Genomic DNA, 21,956 nt, shown 5'->3' with positions numbered 1-21,956 from the left:
ATCCAGAGAAACACATCGGAAGGTTTATCATAGTCAGCCATATCTGGAGTCACTTGTGTAGTGCTGCCTCTCTTCCTTGCCCAGGCCATACATCAGTCACCCAGGTACAGATGATAAAAGCGAGCTGGAAAGAGATGAATCCTGAGGAGGACAGAAGCAGGTCGACCCTGTGGCAGGACCCACAGTGAAAATTCTCTTGGTGGTGGTGATGTGATTGTTGGTTCAGATGTTGTTCTTTTGCCAAAGATTTTGATGCAGCTTCCAGGGTGGCCTCCATCTTTAAATTCTGTCTCTATGAGTATCAAAAAGTCACATCGAGACCTTCTTTAGGGATTAGAATCCAGGTGGCAAGAATACACAGAACTGTACAAAAAAGATCTTCACGACCCAGATAATCACAATGGTGTGATCACTCATCTAGAGCCAGACATCCTGGAATGTGAAGTCAAGTGGGCCTTAGAAAGCATCACTACGAACAAAGCTAGTGGAGGTGATGGAATTCCAGTTGAGCTCTTTCAAATCCTGAAAGATGATGCTGTGAAAGTGCTGCACTCAATACGCCAGCAAATGTGGAAAACTCAGCAGTGGCCACAGGACTGGAAAAGGTCAGTTTTCATTCCAATCCCAAAGAAAGGCAATGTCAAAGAATGCTCAAACTACTGCACAATTGCACTCATCTCACACGCTATTAAAGTAATGCTCAAAATTCTCCAAGCCAGGCTTCAGCAGTATGTGAACCGTGAACTTCCAGATGTTTAAGCTGGTTTTAGAAAAGGCAGAGGAACCAGAGATCTAACTGCCAACATCCACTGGATCATGGAATAATCAAGAGAGTTCCAGAAAAACATCTATTTCTGCTTTATTGACTATGCCAAAGCCTTTGACTGTGTGGATCACAACAAAATGTGGAACATTCTGAAAGAGATGGGAATACCAGACCACCTGATCTGCCTCTTGAGAAATCTGTATGCAGGTCAAGAAGCAACAATTAGAACTGGGCATGGAACAACAGACTGGTTCCAAATAGGAAAAGGAGTACGTCAAGGCTGTATACTGTCACCCTGCTTATTTAACTTCTATGCAGAGTACATCATGAGAAACGCTGGGCTGGAAGAAACACAAGCTGGAATCAAGATTGCTGGGAGAAATATCAATAACCTGAGATATGCAGATGACACCACCCATATGGCAGAAAGTGAAGAGGAACTAAAGAGCCTCTTGATGAAAGTGAAAGAGGAGAGTGAAAAAGTTGGCTTAAAGCTCAACATTCAGAAAACGAAGATCATGGCATCCGGTCCCATCACTTCATGGGAAATAGATGGGGAAACAGTGGAAATAGTGTCAGACTTTATTTTGGGGGGCTCCAAAATCACTGCAGATGGTGACTGCAGTCATGAAATTAAAAGACGCTTACTCCTTGGAAGAAAAGTTATGACCAACCTAGATAGCATATTCAAAAGCAGAGACATTACTTTGCCAACAAAAGTCCATCTAGTCAAGGCAATGGTTTTTCCAGTGGTCATGTATGGATGTGAGAGTTGGACTGTGAAGAAAGCTGAACGCTGAAGAACTGATGCTTTTGAACTGTAGTGTTGGAGAAGACTCTTGAGAGTCCCTTGGACTGCAAGGAGATCCAACCAGTCCATTCTGAAGGAGATCAGCCCTGGGATTTCTTTGGAAGGAATGATGCTAAAGCTGAAGCTCCAGTACTTTGGCCACCTGCGCAAAGGGTTGACTCATTGGAAAAGACTCTGATGCTGGGAGGGATTGGGGGCAGGAGGAGAAGGGGACGACCAAGGATGAGATGGCTGGATGGCATCACTGACTCGATGGACATGAGTCTGAGTGGACTCAGGGAGTTGGTGATGGACAGGGAGGCCTGGCTTGCTGCAATTCATGGGGTTGCAAAGAGTCAGACACAACTGAGCGACTGAACTGAACTGAACTAAATATTCTACTTGCATCAGAAATAATTTCTGGACCTTTATGGCTCAACTCTATATTCAAGGTTATTTCACTGAATTGTATAGAAAAAGGCACATGTGCTTAAAAGGCAAAGAACCGGACTTGAAGTCCGGTTGTACTTGAACCAGACTTCAAGTCCCAACTTTGCCATGGACCAGACAATCTCTCAATGGCCTCATCTACAAGATACCAAAAATAAAACCTACTGGTTAAAGATCATTGGGGTTGCCATTAAACCGCTTTCCTTGCATCTTTCTTTCCTACAAGACTTCAGTCCTAAGGAATTGCTCCAAATACCCCTGCAAATACCTCAGCTATTATTTGCTGTTAGGGTCAGATGAGGTTCTATGTGAGATCGTATTTAAACAGCGAAGTCCTAGATCAAAGTATGTGCTGCTATTGTTATGCCATGATCATTTATAAGTATTTATTTAGTTTAAGAGTCTCAGCCCAGTCTTTTCTGACCATGAAGGTGTCTGTGAGGAGCAGTGCCGAGAAGACCGGGACTGCGCGGCGGGAGAGAAGTGCGTCGGCAATGGCTGTGGCCACGTGTGCTCACCAGCCCCGCCAGCAAGTGAGGCTGAGCGCCCTGCCCGATGTCCTGGGCTTAAATGGACTATGCAACTTGGTCCTTCCCAACCTTTCAGCAAATGTTCATTAGTAATTTATCTTGAGTATGGTTTTGAATGTTTTCAACATAAAACATTCAAAGGATGGGGTGTTCTTTGAACTCCTTCATCACGGTAGCATTGCATTCAGTCCTTCTCAATTTTTTCCAGCACACTCATTTTACCACCCCCCAAATATATATCTATGGCTGGAAAGCAAGACTCTACAACCAAAGCTATAGAAACAAATAAATGGTACCCATACTCCCTTTGCCCAGAGAAACATCACTGTTGGTCATTCCATACGTACTCTGTCCGTGTGTATGGACATGTTAGTGATTGCACATTTTTAACTCTAAGATATTTAGCCTTCCCTCAGAGCATTTCCGTTTTAACTTTTTATTACTGGCCATCTATGTACAAAGCAGACAGATTGGTAGAATGAGACACCATGTACCCATCACCCAACCATTCTCAACGTGTGGTCTTTCTTCCTTCAAGTCTAATCCCACCCACTTCCCCTATCCCTGTTATTTTCAGATTCCAGGCATTATTTTATCACATATTAATTCTACATATATCTTTAAAAGAGATGTATAAGATTTATCTTACCTGTTTGGTTGTTATTTTATTTACTGTTGTAGATGTATTTGTTAGACACATAGTCTTTCATTAAATGACCTATTTTATTTCTGCAACCTGTCTATCCTTTTCCCTCTCTCTTATTATATGTTCTGCATTTAGAAAGCGCTATGCTTTTTGTTCTTATACATATCTTATGTCAAGACTTTACAGTACTAACTGTGGTCCCCACCCTTTATTTGTTATTCCCTATAGACTTCTTACTATGAGTAATAGTCATAATAAAATTAGCTCATTTCCTTCTTTACTTCCTCCCCACTTCCCTATCCCCAGCAGTTAAGTTTAAGCAATATCCTTGCATTTGCACTGAATTATGTTAAGGTACTTATCAAGCTTATTCTGCTTTTCCTATGTTTTCCTTTCTCCTTCCTGATATTTAATAGGTATATAGTCACAGCACATAGAGGGTTCATAGAGTCTCTTCATATTATTGAGTCTTAATTCTTCTGTAAGTATGTATTTAATGACCTTGCTAGTCCCAGTTTTCCTATCTCTCCACTACTTTTGTTGGCTGGCAGTCAACCTCTAGTGGGTTCCTTAGGAAGCTCTCGGAGGAATGATGTCCCCAGGCTTCTCCACCAGTCACCTCATCGCTTTCCTCGGATTTCTGCTCAGATGCAGACACCTCACTGGTCTGCTGGAAGGTGGTGTTTAGTCTCCTTCCACCCACTCATATTTTGGAGTTTGAGGGGATATCTTGTTCTACAGATCTGTTGTTTATGTGTTTTGAATTGTGCTATTTCGATTGCTCCGTTTTTCTGGGGAGATTCTAGAAGGTTAAAAACTATGCCAACCTGTGCAATAAAAACCACCTTCTCAGAATCTGACATGATTTTTGTCTCACAACTTCCAATTATCTCCTTTATGAAGTGTCTGCTGAATCCTTTTCCCCATTTTTCTCTTTGTTTATGAATTGTTACTATTAACTTGTAAGGAACTCCGGATCCAAATTGTTGTATATCTGTATTATAAACATTTTCTCTCAATGAGGCTTGTCTTTTCTCTGTCTTAATGTTGTCATTCAATGAAGAAAAGTTCATAGTTTGAATGAGATTCCATCTACCTATCTATTTTCATGGTCAGTAATATTTCTGTAAAATTTAAGAAATATTTGCCTATCCCAAGGTCCTGAAGCTATCTTTTATAGCATTTTCTAGAAGCTTTATAGCTTTACCTTTCCCTTAGATCTATAACTCAATTGAACAGATTTGTTGTGTGGTGTGAGGTAGGAAACAAGGTTTCTTTTTTTTCACACAGAGAGCCCAGTTCATCCAACCACATTTCGGTCTTGCAAGTTTGCTAAACTTATCTCGATTCCTATCTTGATAATTGCTGAATTTGGTGAACTTTTGTATAAAATTTCAGAGTCAGCTTGTCTATTTTTGTGACAAATCCTTCTACAATTTTGAGTGGGACTGTATTAAATTTCAATTTGGGAAAGAAACTGATATCTTTGAAACACTGTATATTTTTAGCAATGAACAAGACAACTGTCTGCATTTATGAGTTAATTTTTTTTCTTTTTGTCGTATTGTGTAGTTTTCTGCACATAACTGGATAGATGTATTTCCAGGGAATTGATCATTTTTGAATGATATTGTAAAGGCATTTGAAGTATTTATTCTGAGATTGTAAGAGAAGAGCTGTTAACCACATATTTCTGCTCATCAGCCATCTGTAGCATCGAATGCTGTGAAGACAGAGATTGTGGGAGAGGAAAAGAGTGCATCCAGGATGGCTGTCGGCGAATCTGCTCCCCGCTGATGACTGTAGGTGAGTCCTGACTCTCTCCACCCTGCTCTGTCCTGGAAGAGTTAAGTGCATGACGTGATCTGATCTGGCGCAGCTGTGTGGTCATCCAGAGAAACACATCGGAAGGTTTACCATAGTCAGCCATATCTGGAGTCACTTGTGTAGTGCTGCCTCTCTTCCTTGCCCAGGCCATACATCAGTCACCCAGGTACAGATGATAAAAGCGAGCCGGAAAGAGATGAATCGTGAGCAGGGCAGAAGCAGGTCAGCCCTGTGGTAGGACCCACAGTGAGAAATCTCTTGGTGGTGGTGATATGATTGTTGGTTCATATGTTGTTCTCTTGCCAAAGGTTATGATGCAGCTTCCAGGGCTGCCTCCATCTTTAAATTCTGTCTCTAGGAGTATCAAAAAGTCACATCGAGACCTTCTTTAGGGATTAGAACCCAGTAAATAATTGCATCAAAAATATTTTCTGGACCGTTAGGGGCTCAACGCTATACTCAAGGTTAATTTCACTGAATTGTATAGAAAAAGGCACATGTGCTTTAAAGACAAAGAACCGGACTTGAAGTCCGGTTGTACTTGAACCAGACTTCAAGTCCCAACTTTGCCATGGACCAGACAATCTCTTAATGGCCTCATCTACAAGATACCAAAAATAAAACCTACTGGTTAAAGATCATTGATGTTACCATTAAACCGCTTTCCTTGCAGCTTTCTTTCCTACAAAGACTTTAGTCCTAAGGAATTACTCCAAATACCCCTGCAAATACCTCAAGTATTATTTGCTGTTAGAGTCAGATGAGGTTCTATGTGAGATCATATTTAAACAGTGAAGTCCTAGATCAAACTGTATGCAGCTATTATGCCATGATCATTTATAAGTATATTTGGTTCAAGAGTCTCAGCCAGTCTTTTCTGACCGTGAAGGTGTCTGTGAGGAGCAGTGCCGAGAAGACCGGGACTGCGCGGCGGGAGAGAAGTGCGTCGGCAATGGCTGTGGCCACGTATGCTCACCAGCCCCGCAAGCAAGTAAGGCTGAGCGCCCCGCCCGATGTCCTGGGCTTAAATGGACTATGCACTTGGTCCTTCCCAACCTTTCAGCAAATGTTCAATAGTAATTTATATTGAGTATGGTTTTGAATGTTTTCAACATAAAACATTCAAAGGATGGGTGTTCTTTGAACGCCTTCATCACGGTAGCATTGCATTCAGTTCTTCTCAATTGTTTCCAGCACAGTCACTTTCAGTTCAATTCAGTTCAGTTCAGTCGCTCAGTTGTGTGTGACTCTCTGCGACCCCATGAATTGCAGCACGCCAGGCCTCCCGTCCATCACCAACTCCCGGAGTTCACTCAGACTCACGTCCATCAAGTCAGTGATGCCATCCAGCCATCTCATCCTCTGTCCCCCCCTTCTCCTCCTGCCCCCAATCCCTCCCAGCATCAGACTCTTTTCCAATGAGTCAACTCTTCACATGAGGTGGCCAAAGTACTGGAGTTTCAATTTAGCATCATTCCTTCCAAAGAAATCCCAGGGCTGATCTCCTTCAGAATGGACTGGTTGGATGTCCTTGCAGTCCATGGGACTCTCAAGAGTCTTCTCCAACACCACAGTTCAAAAGCAGCAATTCTTCGGCGCTCAGCCGTCTTCACAGTCCAACTCTCACATCCATACATGACCACAGGAAAAACCATAGCCTTGACTAGACGGACCTTAGTCGGCAAAGTAATGTCTCTGCTTTTGAATATGCTATCTAGGTTGGTCATAACTTTTCTTCCAAGGAGTAAGCGTCTTTTAATTTCATGGCTGCAGTCACCATCTGCAGTGATTTTGGAGCCCCAAAAAATAGTCTGACACTATTTCCACTGTTTCCCCATCTATTTCCCATGAAGTGATGGGACCGGATGCCATGATCTTTGTTTTCAGAATATTGAGCTTTAGGTCAACTTTTTCACTTTCATCAAGAGGCTTTTTAGTTCTTCTTCACTTTCTGCCATAAGGGTGGTGTCATCTGCCACTCCCCAAATATATATCTATGGCTGGAAAGCAAGACTCTACAACCAAAGCTATAGAAACAAATAAATGGTACCCACACTCCCTTTGCCCAAAGAAATATCATTGTTGGTCATTCTATAGGTACTCTGTCCGTGTGTATGGACATGTTAGTGATTGCACATTTTTAACTCTAAGATATTTAGCCTTCCCTCAGTGCATTTCAGTTTTAACTTTTTATTATGGGAAATCTATGTACAAAGCAGACAGATTGGTAGAATGAGACACCATGTACCCATCACCCAACCATTCTCAACGTGTGGTCTTTCTTCCTTCACGTCTAATCCCACCCACTTCCCCCATCCCTGTTATTTTCAGATTCCAGGCATTATTTTATCACATATTAATTCTACATATATCTTTAAAGGAGATGTGTAAGGTTTATCTTACCTGTTTGGTTGTTATTTTATTTACTGTTGTAGATGTATTTGTTAGACACATAGTCTTTCATTAAATAACCTATTTTATTTCTGCAACCTGTCTATCCCTTTCCCTCTCTCTTATTATATGTTCTGCATTTAGAAAGCGTTATGCTTTTCGTTCTTATATATATCTTATATCAAGACTTTACAGTACTAACTGTGGTCCCCACCCTTTATTTATTATTCCCTATAGATTTCTTACTATGAGTAATAGTCATAATAAAATTAGCTCATTTCCTTTTTTCCTTCCTTCCCACTTCCCTATCCCCAGCAGTTAAGTTTAAGCAATATCCTTGCATTTGCACTGAATCATGTTAAAGTACTTATCAAGCTTACTCTGCTTTTCGTGTGTTTTCCTTTCTCCTTCCTGATATTTAATAGGTGTATTGTGACAGCACATAGAGGGTTCATAGGCTCTCTTCATAGAACATTATTGAGTCTTAATTCTTCTGTAAGTATGTATTTAATGACCTTGCTAGTCCCAGTTTTCCTATCTCTCCACTACTTTCGTTGGCTGACAGTCAACCTCTAGTGGGTTCCTTAGGAAGCTCTCGGAGGAATGATGTCCCCAGGCTTCTCCACCAGTCACCTCATCGCTTTCCTCGGATTTCTGCTCAGATGCAGACACCTCACTGGTCTGCTGGAAGGTGGTGTTTAGTCTCCTTCCACCCACTCATATTTTGGAGTTTGAGGGGATATCTTGTTCTACAGATCTGTTGTTTATGTGTTTTGAATTGTGCTATTTTGATTGCTCTGTTTTTCTGGGGAGATTCTAGAAGATTCAAAAACTATCCCAATCTGCACAATTAAAAGCAAGGTCTCAGAATCTGACATGATTTTTGTCTCACAACTTCCAATTATCTCCTTTATGGAGTGTCTGCTGAATCCTTTTCCCCATTTTTCTCCTAGTTTATGAATTGTTACTATTGACTTGTAAGGAACTCCTGATCCAAATTGTTGCATGTATGTGTTACAAACTTTTTCTCTCAATGAGGCTAGTCTCTTCTCTGTCTTAATGTTGTCATTCAATGAAGGAAAGTTCATAATTTAAATGAGATTCCATCTACCTATCTAGTTTCACGGTCAGTAATATTTCTGTAAAATTTAAGAACTATTTGCCTATCTCAAGGTCTTGAAGCTATCTTTTATAGCATTTTCTAGAAGCTTTATAGCTTTACCTTTCCCTTAGATCTATAACTCAATTGAACAGATTTGTTGTGTGGTGTGAGACAGGAGACAAGGTTTCTTTTTTTTCATACAGAGAGCCCAGGTCATCCAACCACATTTCAGTCCTGCAAGTTTACTAAACTTATCTCCATTCCTATCTTGATAATTGTTGATTTTGGTGAACTTTTGTATAAAATTTCAGAGTCAGCTTGTCTATTTTTGGGACAAATCCTTCTACAATTTTGAGTGGGACTGTATTAAATTTCAATTTGGGAAAGAAACTGATATCTCTAAAACACTGTATCTTTTTATCCATGAACATGGTATCTGCCTGCATTTATAAGATTCTTTAATTTTTTTCTTTGTCGTATCATATAGTTTTCTGCACATAACTGGATAGATGTACTTCTAGGGAATTGATGGTTTTTGAATGATATTGTAAAGGCATTTGAAGTATTTATTCTGAGATTGTAAGAGAAGAGAAGCTTTTAACCACATATTTCTGCTCATCAGCCATCTGTAGCATCGAGTGCCGTGAAGACAGGGATTGTGGGAGAGGAAAAGAGTGCATCCAGGATGGCTGTCGGCGAATCTGCTCCCCGCTGATGAGTGTAGGTGAGTCCTGACTCTCTCCACCCTGCTCTGTCCTGGAAGAGTTAAATGCATGACGTGATCTGATCTGGCACAATTGTGTGGTCATCCAGGGAAACAAACCAGAATGCTGAGGTGTTCATGATAATCACTGTATCTGGAGTCACTTGTCTAGTGCAGCCTCTCTTCCTTGCCCAGGCCATACATCAGTCACCCAGGTACAGATGATAAAAGCGAGCCGGAAAGAGATGAATCGTGAGCAGGGCAGAAGCAGGTCAGCCCTGCGGCAGGACCCACAGTGAGAATTCTCTTGGTGGTGGTGATGCGATTGTTGGTTCAGATGTTGTTCTTTTGCCAAAGGTTATGATGCAGCTTCCAGGGCTGCCTCCGTCTTTTAATTCTGTCTCTATGAGTATCAAAAAGTCACACTGAGACCCTCTTTAGGGATTAGAACCCAGTAGATCCTCTACTTGCATCGGAAATAATTTCTGGATTTAGGGGCTCAACTCTATATTCAAGGTTAATTTCACCGAATTGTGTAGAAAAATGTACATGTGCTTTAAGGCAAAGAACTAGACTTGAAGTCTGGTTGAACTTGAATCGGACTTCAAGTCCTGACTCTGCCACGGACCAGACAATCTCTCAATGGCCTCATCTATAAAACACTGAAAATAAAACCTACTGGTTAAAGATCATTGGGGTTACCATTAATCTGCTTTCCTTGCAGCTTTCTTTCCTAAGACTTCAGTCCTAAGGCATTTCTCCAAATACCCCTGCAAATACCTCAGCTATTATTTGCTGTTAGGGTCAGATGAGGTTCTATGTGAGGTCATATCTAAACAGCGAAGTCCTAGATCTAAGTATACATAGCTGATTGTTATGCCATGGTCATTCAAGCATTTATTTAGCTTAAGAGTCTCAGCCCAGTCTTTTCTGACCGTGAAGGTGTCTGTGAGGAGCAGTGCCGAGAAGACCGGGACTGCGCGGCGGGAGAGAAGTGCGTCAGCGATGGCTGTGGCCACGTGTGCTCACCAGCCCCGCAAGCAAGTAAGGCTGAGCGCCCTGCCCGATGTCCTGGTCCCAGCAGGAATATATGCTTTGTTCTGCCCACCTTTTCAACAATTGTTCAATAGCAATTAACTCTTGAGTATGGTTTTGAACACTTTCATCATAAAATATTTTTAAAAAGGAGATTGTTTGGACTCTTCCATCACAATCTCATTGCATTCTGTAAGTCAACTTTTTTCAGCTGGGCACTTCTTTTTAAGAACAACTCTTCTCTTTATCCTCTTCCCCCCAAATATATATTTATGGTTGCAAAACAAGACGGTACATCTAAAACTATATAACCATATAAATGACACCCACAATATCATCACCCAGAGAAACATCATTGTTAATCTTTCCACACTTACTCTCTCTGTGTATGGACATGTTAGTGATTGCACATTTTTTTACTCATTAAGGTATTTTGAACGTCCCTAAGCATGGGGTCGCTAAGAGTCAGACACAACTGAGCGACTTCACTTTCACTTTTCACTTTCATGCATTGGAGAAGGCAATGGCAACCCACTCCAGCGTTCTTGCCTGGAGAATCCCAGGGTCGGGGGAGCCTGGTGGGCTGCCGTCTATGGGGTCGCAGAGTCGGACACGACTGACGCGACTTAGCAGTAGCAGTAGCAGTAGCAGCAGCAGCAAGCAGATTTCAGTTCACTTTTCATTTTGGGAAATTCTTCACACAAAGCAGATACATTGTGGAATGATAGACCATGTACCCGTCACCAGCTTCAACCATTATCAACATGTGGTCATCCTTCTTTCAGATCTAATCCCACCCACCTCCCCTCATCCCCTGATATTTTTAAGCAAATTCCAGACATCATTTTATTACATGTTATTTCTATATACATCTCTGAGAGAGATACATGAGGTTTATCTTACCTTTTCTGGTTGCCATTTTACTTACTGTTGTGAATGTATTTATCAGATGTATAGTCATTGACCATATAGCCTATTTTATTTCTGTCATCTGTCTCTCCTTTTCCGTCTCTTACTGCATGCTTTGCATTTAGAAAGCTTTATGGGTTTTGTTCTGATAGTTACCTTATACCAAGACAGTAGAGTACTACCCTTTGCTATTGTTCAGTTGCTGAGTTGTGTCCAACTCTTTGCAACCCCATGGACTGCAACACGCCAGGCTTCCCTGTTCTTCACTATCTCCCAGAGTTTCCTCAAACTCATGACCATTGAGTTGGTGATGCCATCCAACCATCTCATCCTCTGTCACCCCCTTCTCCTCTTGCCCTCAATCCTGCCCAGGCTCAGGGTCTTTTCTAATGAGTTAACTCTTCACACCGGGTACCCAAAGTATTGAGCTTCAGCTTCAGCGTCAATCCTTCCAATGAATATTCAGGGCTGATTTCCTTTAGGGTTGACTGGTTTGATCTCCTTGCTGTCCAAGGGACTCTCAAGAGTCTTCTCTTCTGTTCCCCTCTTTTTTTAATTATCATCTATAGGTTTCCTACTATGAGTTACAGACATAACAAAATTAGCTGATTTCCTCCTTTCCTTCCTCTCCACTCCTCTGCCCCCAGCAGCTGAATTTAAGCAGTATCCTTTCATTTCCCCTGAATCAAGTTAAGTTACTTACCAAGCTTACTCTGCTTTTTGTATGTTCTTTCCTTTCTCCTCCCTGATTTTTAACAGGTGGATCGTCAAAGCATATAGCAATTTCATAGACTCTCTCCATAGACCACTACTGAATCTTAATTTTTCACGTGAAATACATACTTACTGTAGAAAAGGCAGAAACTACAGAACAAATTGTGCTTGCCAGGTGGTGCTAGCAGTAAAGAACCCCGGCCGATGCAGGAGACATGAGAGACATAGGTTCAATCCCTGGATTGGGAAGATACCCCGGAGGCGGTGTTCTTGCCTGGAGAATCCCACAGACAGAGGAGCCAGGCAGGCACAGTCCATAGGGTCGCAAAGAGTAGGACAGGACTGAAGCAACTTAGCATGCCTGCACAGAACAAATTGATGAAAGATGTGCCTATACTCTTATTAGCTGGAGATAAACAGAGTTACATGTACATTCATATTCTTCCACATATATACTCAGGGGGTATGGTGCCAAATAATCATGGCATCACCCTCCACAAATATATTTTTTAAATTTCCTTTATCTTTTAACACTCAGTAATATGTAGTGAGTAGTTTGCCGCAAGCGCGGACATGTGTTATACAACTTTTTTTTTTTTAAAGACTTCAAAGCATTTTTATTGTAAATATACCACATTTTGTTTACTAATCCTTAATCAATGGGCTTTTCAACTTCTCTAATACTTTCCTGTTAAAGGATCCCCTTGGAACTAAGTCTTTACATGTATAACTTGATTCTTTCCTTAGGAAACATTCCTAGAAGTGATATTGCTGACTCAAAGGGCATGTATGTTCACTTGCTTTCTTTTAAATTCAAACATACTTGTTCTTTTCTAAGGATGTATTGTTTAGGTCCAAAAGTTTCATGAACTTTAAAATGCTGCATATAGGTTTAGTTTTCACTGTTTGACAATGATAATAATTTCGTATGAGTTTATTGTTTTAAACTACATGCAATTGTAAAACAACATGAGTGATGTTTATGAAATACAGTTCTTAGGGATTATTTCAATGATCCTTTGCAATGAGTTGGCATCCCAAAGAATAGGAAAACAGGGAAAAACCCATATTTGACAACCCCTCTGTGTCAGGTCTTTTCAAAGTTCATTCTTATGTTTGATCTTGAGAACTTTAGGTATGAAAGACGTAGGTATTCGTCTCACCTCCATTTTCCAGATGAGGAAACTTAAAAATGAACCAAATATATTTTGTTCCTCTTTCTCGTTTAACCGTGATTTGTGCCCACCCTCTTCTTTAAGTTACCTGGCTCACACTGCAGACAGTGACACCAAGGGGTGCCTTAACAGCGCTCCCAGCTGTTGTCCCCCCCTTCAGGAAGGGCGATGCCAGAGCGCCTGGCTCGGGAAGCTAGGTCTGTAGTGTGAGCTATGGTGGCGACATCTGCTGGCTGTCACTGACCATTGCATGACTTCCCCAGTCATAACATCAGCTGAGTTCAGTCGCTCAGCCGTGTCCGACTCTGCGACCCCATGAATCGCAGCACGCCAGGCCTCCCTGTCCATCACCAACTCCCGGAGTTCACTCAAACTCACGTCCATCGAGGCGGTGATGCCATCCAGCCATCTCATCCTCTCTCATCCCCTTCTCCTCCTGCCCCCAATCCCTCCCAGCATCAGAGTCTTTTCCAATGAGTCAACTCTTCCATGAGGTGTCCAAAGTACTGGCGTTTCAGCTTCAGCATCATTCCCTCCAAAGAAATCCCAGGGCTGATCTCCTTCAGAATGGACTGGTTGGATCTCCTTGCAGTCCAAGGGACTCTCAAGAGTCTTCTCCAACACCACAGTTCAAAAGCATCAATTCTTAAGCGCTCAGCTTTCTTCACAGTCCAACTCACATCCATACATGACCACTGGAAAAACCATAGCCTTGACTAGATAGACTTTTGTTGGCAAAGTAATGTCTCTGCTTTTGAATATGCTGTCTAGGTTGGTCATAACTTTCCTTACAAGGAGTAAGCGTCTTTTAATTTCGTGGCTGCAATCACCCTCTGCAGGGATTTTGGAGCCCCCAAAAATCAAGTCTGACACTGTTTCCACTGTTTCCCCATCTATTCCCCATGAAATGATGGGACCAGATGCCATGATCTTAGTTTTCTGAATGTTGAGCTTTAAGCCAACTTTTTCACTTTCCTCTTTCACTTTCATCAAGAGGCTTTTGAGTTCCTCTTCACTTTCTGCCATAAGGGTGGTGTCATCTGCATATCTGAGGTTATTGATATTTCTCCCAGCAATCTTGATTCCAGCTTGTGCTTCTTCCAGCCAAGCATTTCTCATGATGTACTCTGCATAGAAGTTAAATAAGCAGGGTGACAATACACAGCCTTGATGTACTCCTTTTCCTATTTGGAACCAGTCTGTTGTTCCATGTCCAGTTCTAAGTGTTGCTTCCTGAACTGTATAGAGGTTTCTCAAGAGGCAGGTCAGGTGGTCTGGGATTCCCATCTCTTGAAGATTTTCCACAGTTTATTGTGATCCACACAGTCAAAGGCTTTGACATAGTCAACAAAGCAGAAATAGATGTTTTTCTGGAACTCTCTTGCTTTTTCCATGATCCAGAGGATGTTGGCAATTTGATCTCTGGTTCCTCTGTCTTTTCTAAAACCAGCTTGAACATCTGGAAGTTCACAGTTCACATATTGCTGAAGCTTGGCTTGGAAAATTTTGAGCATTACTTTACTAGTGCGTGAGATGAGTGCAGTTGTGCGGTAGTTTGAGCATTCCTTGGGATTGCCTTTCTTTGGGATTGGAATGAAAACTGACCTTTTCCAGTCCTGTGGCCACTGCTGAGTTTTCCAAATTTGCTGGCATATTGAGTGCAGCACTTTCACAGCATCATCTTTCAGTATTTGAAAGAGCTCAACTGGAATTCCATCACCTTCACTAGCTTTGTTCATAGTGATGCTTTCTAAGGCCCACTTGACTTCACATTCCAGGATGTCTGGCTCTAGGTGAGTGATCACACCATCGTGATTATCTGGGTCGTGAAGATCTTTTTGTACAGTTCTTCTGTGTATTCTTGCCACCTCTTCTTAATATCTTCTGCTTCTCTTAGGTCCCTACCATTTCTGTCCTTTATCGAGCCCATCTTTGCATGAAATGTTCCCTTGGTATCTCTGATTTTCTTGAAGAGACCTCTAGTCTTTCCCATTCTGTTGTTTTCCTCTATTTCTTTGCATTGATCACTGAGGAAGGCTTTCTTATCTCTTCTTGCTATTCCTTGGAACTCTGCATTCAGATGCTTATATCTTTCCTTTTCTCCTTTGCTTTTCACTTCTCTCCTTTTCACAGCTATTTGTAAGGCATCCTCAGACAGCCATTTTGCTTTTTTGCATTTCTTTTTCTTGGCGATGGTCTTGATCCCTGTCTCCTGTACAATGTCATGAACCTCCATCCAGAGTTCATCAGGCACTCTATCTATCAGATCTAGTCCCTTAAATCTATCTCTCACTTCCACTGCATAATCATAAGGGATTTGATTTAGGTCATACCTGAATGGTTTACTGGTTTTCCCCACTTTCTTCAATTTCAGTCTGAATTTGGCAATAAGGAGTTCATGATCTGAGCCACAGTCCACTCCCAGTCTTGTTTTTGCTGACTGTATAGAGCTTCTCCATCATTGGCTGCAAAGGATATAATCAATCTGATTTCAGTGTTGACCATCTGGTGATGTCCGTGTGTAGAGTCTTCTCTTGTGCTGTTGGAAGAGGGTGTTTGCTATGACCAGTGAGTTCTCTTGGCAAAACTCTATTAGCCTTTGCCCTGCTTCATTCTATATTCCAAGGCCAAATTTGCCTATTACTCTGATTCTATGAAGACCTACAAGACCTTTTAGAACAAACACCCCCTCAAAAAATTCATAACATAGTGCTGGCTAAAGCGGATAAGGTAGAAATGTCTGTAGACCTCACCTTTGCATTTTATCTTCATTACACCTTCAAGAAGCAAATCTTATTACCTGCATTTCAAGTGCTTGGAAACTGGGCCTCAGGGAGATTATGTTCTCCTCCTATATCAGGCAGTTAATAAAAGGCAGCGGCGGTCTCTTCATATCCAGTGCCAGAGTACTTCCCAGATCACGCTGCCTCCCGAAGAAGTAACAATGAAGGGACATTACCACGTGGCCTGTATTTTCCTCCACATTCAAACTATAAGGAAAAAACCCACCCTGCATCTTTGCATGAAGTGGCCACAAGTGTGTGTCCCTGGCGTGGCAGCTGCTGGCCACACTCTGGCTCATTCTCATAGCCACGCTGCCTGCTTAGGACATCTCCTTCCTGCTCAGATCTTTTTGTCCTGTTCTCTGCAAGGCCAACTGGAGCAGCTGCCTCTGTCCCAGGGCAGGTGTTTCGCCACATCTGGCTGGCTGATGGAGTTTCCCCTGGGACTCCCCTCCTGACCCGCACAGCCCCAGTCTGTGGAGCTAGGACAGGAGGCCCTGGGGCTTCTGATGGGGAAGGCTAGTCCTGGGGCTGACATCGTTGTCCTGGCTCACATGAGAACACGGCTGCTAGCTCCAGAGAGCCTTCAGAGCAGTAGAGGGTAACGAGGAGGCTTGCAGTCACACAGACTGCATTCAAACCCTGGCCCCTCCTTTTCCCAGCTCTGAGATGGCTGCAAGTTACTCATCCTAAAACAAGGATAATAGTCCCTATCTAACAGGGTCATTCTAAGGATTAAGTGAGATTCTGCTAAATATGTAGCCAGGTGCCTGGCACTCAGTCAGTGCTCAATAAATGGTAGCCCAGAAACAAGTGAAGGGTGAGTGCCAGATGTGCGCCTTCCCCGAGGATCCCTTGGTCAAGAGGGAGCATTTGCACAGACAGACATCCGCTTGGCTTTTGGCTGGGCCGCTAAGGATGGATGGAAATCACCACAAGCTCAAATGTCACTGTTGGGAGAATGAGAAAAAGGCCTCTTGCGGTGGACAGAGTCCAGTGGGTGCTCAGTTTGGCGACCAACTACATTTATCCATATGGAAAAATTGCCCTTCTCTCTGGGTGGAGGCAGTGCCCAGGTGGAAGGCTTCAGGATGAAGATGGGAGGGATTACAGTCCTGCTCATCCTGTCACCAGACATCATTGTAAAATTACGCACAACCTGTAAAGCCATACCTGGCAGCTCTGGGTGGAGTGGATGAGGGGGAAGTGTGAGTGCCTTGATTCCTCATAACATCTTTTTAAGCTGTCGTGTCACAATCATTTCCTAGACATAGAAATTTGAGGTCAGAAAAGTTATGTGACTTGTTAATACATGGCAAAGCTGGTGTCCTCAATTTGAAAAACCCTGAACAATTTTCTGCAGCCTCCCTGCAGGAGGAGCTCTTCAAGAGTCACCACTTACCCACTTCTGTCTCTTTCTTCATTTCCTCAAGGCACAGAACGCAGAATAGAAAGGACCCGCATCTGTCATATGGTGGGTTCTGTTCTTTTTTCTGAAAGTCCCAACTGCAGCAAGCGAGCCCTGTCCCGGTGGGATTTCCCCCACGTCTTGCTGGCTGCCCACCTTCCTCCACAGCTCCCCTCCCTTCCCTTAGTCAGGATCCACAGCACCGTCCTGAGAAGGTCTTCTGATAGAAGCAGCTTTCTGGGGCTGTCCTCCCGTCCTGGTTCATGAGCGAACACAGATGTTAGTGCTACAGAGAGGCGGCAGCAGTAATGAGGAAGCTTCTTTTCAAACCTTTCTTTTCAAAGAGTTGTGTGTCTCAGATTCTGCGCCTGCTTTTTTCTAGCTCGGGGGTCTTGTGGAAGTTACTCAAGCTTCCAGTGTCCCGGTTTCTGTACATCGAGATTAAGAAGGCCCATCTCCTAGCAATCTTGTGACAGATAAATGAGATCACAGATGTGAGTCACTTGCCTAGAACTGGCACAGTAACAAGGACTCAGTAAATGGTAGGAAAAGACCCTGGCAGCATGGGAGCCAGACATGCGCCTTTCAGAAGATGCCCTTCATCGAAAGGGAGCATCCCTCTCATGTGATTGTGAAAAACCAGGATATCCGGAGCCCAAAAATCTCCGGTGAAATCCCAGCCTTGCCCTGGGCCCTCCCCTGTTTTCACCTTGGTCTCTGTTTGGAGGACAATGAACAAGCCTTCAGTACAACCTAGAGACCTGAACACTTTAAGGTGTTTCGATTCAAATGTTCAAAATTGCCCCATGAAGACACCGTAATTATGTAAAAAGTGTCAGGCAGTCCACATGGTGGTTGATTATCCAGTTTACTCAGTGATACTAGTAAACTGTTTAGTAATTTATTGAGGACAATAGTTCCCACATGTGTTTGAAAACTTGCAGCGTCTACTATTTGAGGATACTTGGTGTCTGGAAGGATTTACCAACCTCTCGCATTAACTGATTTCTTGACAGATACATAGTCACTGTGGGAAGAAACATCAAATTCTGAGTTCCTGTTATTTTCCAGGCATGTTCTGAGATTGTTGCTTTTCAATCTCAGAAGTAGTAACAGATATTGTTGTACAGATGAGGGAACCAAGGCTTACAGTAGTGAAAAGACTTACCTGTAGCCACATAGACCATGAGAGAGAGCCTGGGTCTGTCTGTGAACTGTATTGAAATTAGAATAAGCCCTCTATTGTGGCCTCCAGTTGCACAAATTAGCCTATATCCTATTCTCTTGTATAAAGTATCCTATCATGCATGACATATGTGCTGTGCTACGCTTAGTCGCTCAGTCATGTCTGATTCTTCACAACTGTAGCCTGCCAGGCTCCTCTGTCCATGGGGATTCTCCAGGCAAGAATACTGGAGTGTGTTGCCCTGCCCTCCTCCAGGAGATCTTCCCAGCCCAGGGATAGAACCCACATTGCAGGCAGATTCTTTACCATCTGAGCCACCAAGGAATCCCTGCATGAACATGTCTTTTACAATTTAACATGAGTTGTGGACATTTTCCCATGTCCACATGACAGATTTCATAATTTTAGGATTATATGATGACTAGTGAATACATTTACTTTAATTCATTTAACCAGTTCCCATTTGATGATCATTTTATTTGCTTGACATTTTTTTGTTGTTGCCCAGGATGGTACAATGAAAATGATTTTATAGTTTTGTCCATCAGTGGAAATGCTTCCTGTAGAATACATTTCTTAGGAGTGAAACAAAAAGGTCAAGTTTATGAATGTTTGTTGCCATAAACATTCTCTCCCTTTCTCCTCCTCTTTCTCCCTCCCTCTCTCTGCCTCCCCACTCTCTCCTTCCTGTCTGATACCCCCTTCCTTACCCTCTCTTCCTCATTGACCAGAAGGACTTTCCTATTTTCTGTGGGATGAGAACTCACATAATCTCCAGCGTCTTCTCTCTGCTCAGATTTCTAAGCCTTGTATAAGCAAAGAGGCGCTTCTGAAATTTAGAAAATCTTTTCTCTCTCAGCAGAGCCTGTCGTCTAATTCAACAAAGCCTAATTCAAAACTCACTGCCAGGCCCTGGCCTTTTTATTTCAGGCTGGTGTGCCTTCCCCACAAAGCAGGGGTTGCCATTGACTCCATGAGGTGGTGGTTGTGGGTGGGGATTGGAAAGCCAGAAACTAGGAAGAATCAGGAACAAAAAGATACATAGGATTAGCATCTCTGAATAATATCATCTCTGTTACGTCCTGTAGATTGTAAAAGCAGTCTTAAAGCTGTAAAGTTCTATATAGATTGTGAACTGTTTTGCGATAGTAGACATTTTGTAAATTACATAATTTGTTAAAGTGATAAAATGCAGATGGTGCCTCTTAAGAAGGGTTCCATTTATTCTCTTCTACAGCCCCTTCCTAGTACCTGCTTCTGAGACTTAAGTTTTTGATGCCTCTTCTCTCGCAGGCATCTGTGAGTCCCAGTGCTTCAGAGATCGGGACTGTGGAGCTGGAAGAGGGTGACTCAGCAAAGGCTGTAATCGGGTCTGCTCCCCTGCACCAGAAGCATCAATAGGTAAGACGAGTCCTGCCTGGTTCCCTAACCAGGTGTGCCAGAGCTAACCTTGCCTGGCCTTTTCAAAACTGTGCTGCTGATCAGAAATGAGACAGAAACCCATCAAGCTTCTTGGAGTCCCTTCCTCCACTCTTGCCCTTCTAGGGGGGAAACAGGTCAGAGGGCCAGGCGCCCAGCATCTCATCAATAAAGATCCCTTAAAAAGACCCTTAATCATTTCCTTTTTTTTAAAAGTCATACTCATTATATAAAAATCAGAAACTAATGATAAGCCTATATATGTGTGTGTGCATATATATACACACTATGATTACAATATAATTGTTTTACCCACATATATATATGGTATGCTTTTACGACTTCCCTGGTGGCTCAGTGGTAAAGAGTCTGCCTCCCAATGCAGAATACACAGGTTTGATCCCGGGTATGGGAGAAACCCCTGGAGAAGGAAACGGCAACCCACTCCACTATTCTTACCTGGGAAATCCCAGGACAGAGGAGGCTGGCGGGCTACAGTCCATGGAGTCAAAAAGAATTGGACATGACTTAGTGACTGAACAATTGATAGCTTATGGTGAACAGTGTCGGATTTGTGGCGTCCATAGGAGAGAATTTCAATCCAGGGCTAGAGACAAGGCTTGATCACTCAGCTTTTGTGTAGCAGAGCTTTATTACAGTGAAAAAGTGGTAGGCAAAGCTTCTGACATAGACATCAGAAGCGGGTAGAGAGTGTCCCGCTTACTAGTTTGGGTGGGGCTTTATATACTTTTTTGCATTGGTTACTAACAATAGAAAGGTCTTACCAGACTCACTTCCACAACAGGCATCTTAAGAGAACAGGATCAGTCAGAAGGTTTTTGTTAAGAAGGAGAAACCTGTCCTCAAGCAAGATACATTGTTTTATATAATCATAAGTACAGAGCTTAAGAAAAAACATCCTTTGAGCGAGATGTGCTATTGCGTAACCATTCAGTTCAGTCGCTCAGTTGTGTCTGACTCTTTGCAACCCCATGAATCGCAGCACGCCAGGCCTCCCTGTCCATCACCAACTCCCGGAGTTTACTCAGACTCATGTCCATCGAGTCGGTGATGCCATCCAACCATCTCATCCTCTGTTGTCCCCTGCTCCTCCTGCCCCCAATCTTTCCTAGCATCAGGGTCTTTTCCAATGAGTTAGCTCTTCGCATGAGGTGGCCAGAGTACTGGAGTTTCAGCTTCAACATCAGTCCTTCCAATGAACACTTAGGACTGATCTCCTTTAGGATGGACTGGTTGGATCTCTTTGCAGTCCAAGAGACTCTCAAGAGTCTTCTCCAACACTATAGTTCAAAAGCATCAATTCTTTGGCACTCAGCTTTCTTTATGGTCCAACTCTCACATCCATACATGACTACTGGAAAAACTATAGCATTGAGACCTTTGTTGGCAAAGTAATGTCTCTGCTTTTTACTAGGCTGTCTAGGTTGGTCATAACTTTTCTTCCAAGGAACAAGCCTCTTTTAATTTCACGGCTGCAGTCACCATCTGCAGTGATTTTGGAGCCCCCCAAAAAACCATTAGCTCTGGGCTTAATGAAAGTTAGTCTTAGGAGAAACAACATCTTAGAGGTTAAGAAAAAACATCTTATGTGACTAAGACACAGAAATGTAAAAAAAAAGTTTGTCTTTTTCTCCTCCTGGAGAGCCCCAAACTTCTTATCAATCTACCTAAGAATAAGCTCTCTCATAATGCTTATATAATCATAATATTTTGACTGCCTAGAAAATAATGAACATTTCTACAGCATTATACTTATTATTTGCATTTATTAATTATTAATAATATTTACCAAATTCAATAAATTTATTTAACTAAATTTCCTCTATCCCACCATGTAGAATATACTACTTCACCTCAGTAACTTACCTTCTAGTGGACATTTCAGGTGGGATTTTGTTTACTGTTGCTACTCTAAGCAATACTTCAATGCTGGTTCTTCTCACTAGATTTTACTTACCTCCTTATTATACTGGATGAAGAAACTGAAGTTTCTTGGGTCTAAGTGACCGTGAATTTCTCATGGTTATAAAGCCAGTGAGTGGCTGAGTCAGGATTGACCCCAGGTCTGTTTTTGGCATTGAAGGAGGTGGAGGGCAAGGCT

At 42.5% G+C, this 21,956-nt stretch overlaps 1 protein-coding gene across 1 annotated transcript in view; it reads left to right on the top strand.

Moving 5' to 3' along the window:
* The window catches only part of LOC138414808 (WAP four-disulfide core domain protein 3-like), a 33,143-nt gene extending 13,327 nt beyond the window's left edge, over positions 1-19,816 (top strand). Inside the window, exons 4-9 of the mRNA XM_070289219.1 lie at positions 2,438-2,539; positions 4,887-4,988; positions 5,899-6,000; positions 9,125-9,226; positions 10,148-10,245; positions 19,709-19,816. Of these exons, the coding sequence (XP_070145320.1) occupies positions 2,438-2,539; positions 4,887-4,988; positions 5,899-6,000; positions 9,125-9,226; positions 10,148-10,245; positions 19,709-19,816 (614 nt within the window). The remainder of the gene's footprint in view (positions 1-2,437; positions 2,540-4,886; positions 4,989-5,898; positions 6,001-9,124; positions 9,227-10,147; positions 10,246-19,708) is intronic.
* Positions 19,817-21,956: the final 2,140 nt, after the last annotated feature.

The sequence above is a fragment of the Ovis canadensis genome, chromosome 11, assembly GCF_042477335.2.
Source record: "Ovis canadensis isolate MfBH-ARS-UI-01 breed Bighorn chromosome 11, ARS-UI_OviCan_v2, whole genome shotgun sequence".
Classification (NCBI taxonomy): domain Eukaryota; kingdom Metazoa; phylum Chordata; class Mammalia; order Artiodactyla; family Bovidae; genus Ovis; species Ovis canadensis.
The sequence above is the reverse complement of the archived record's forward strand: the minus strand, read 5'-3'. Positions and strand labels throughout refer to the sequence as shown.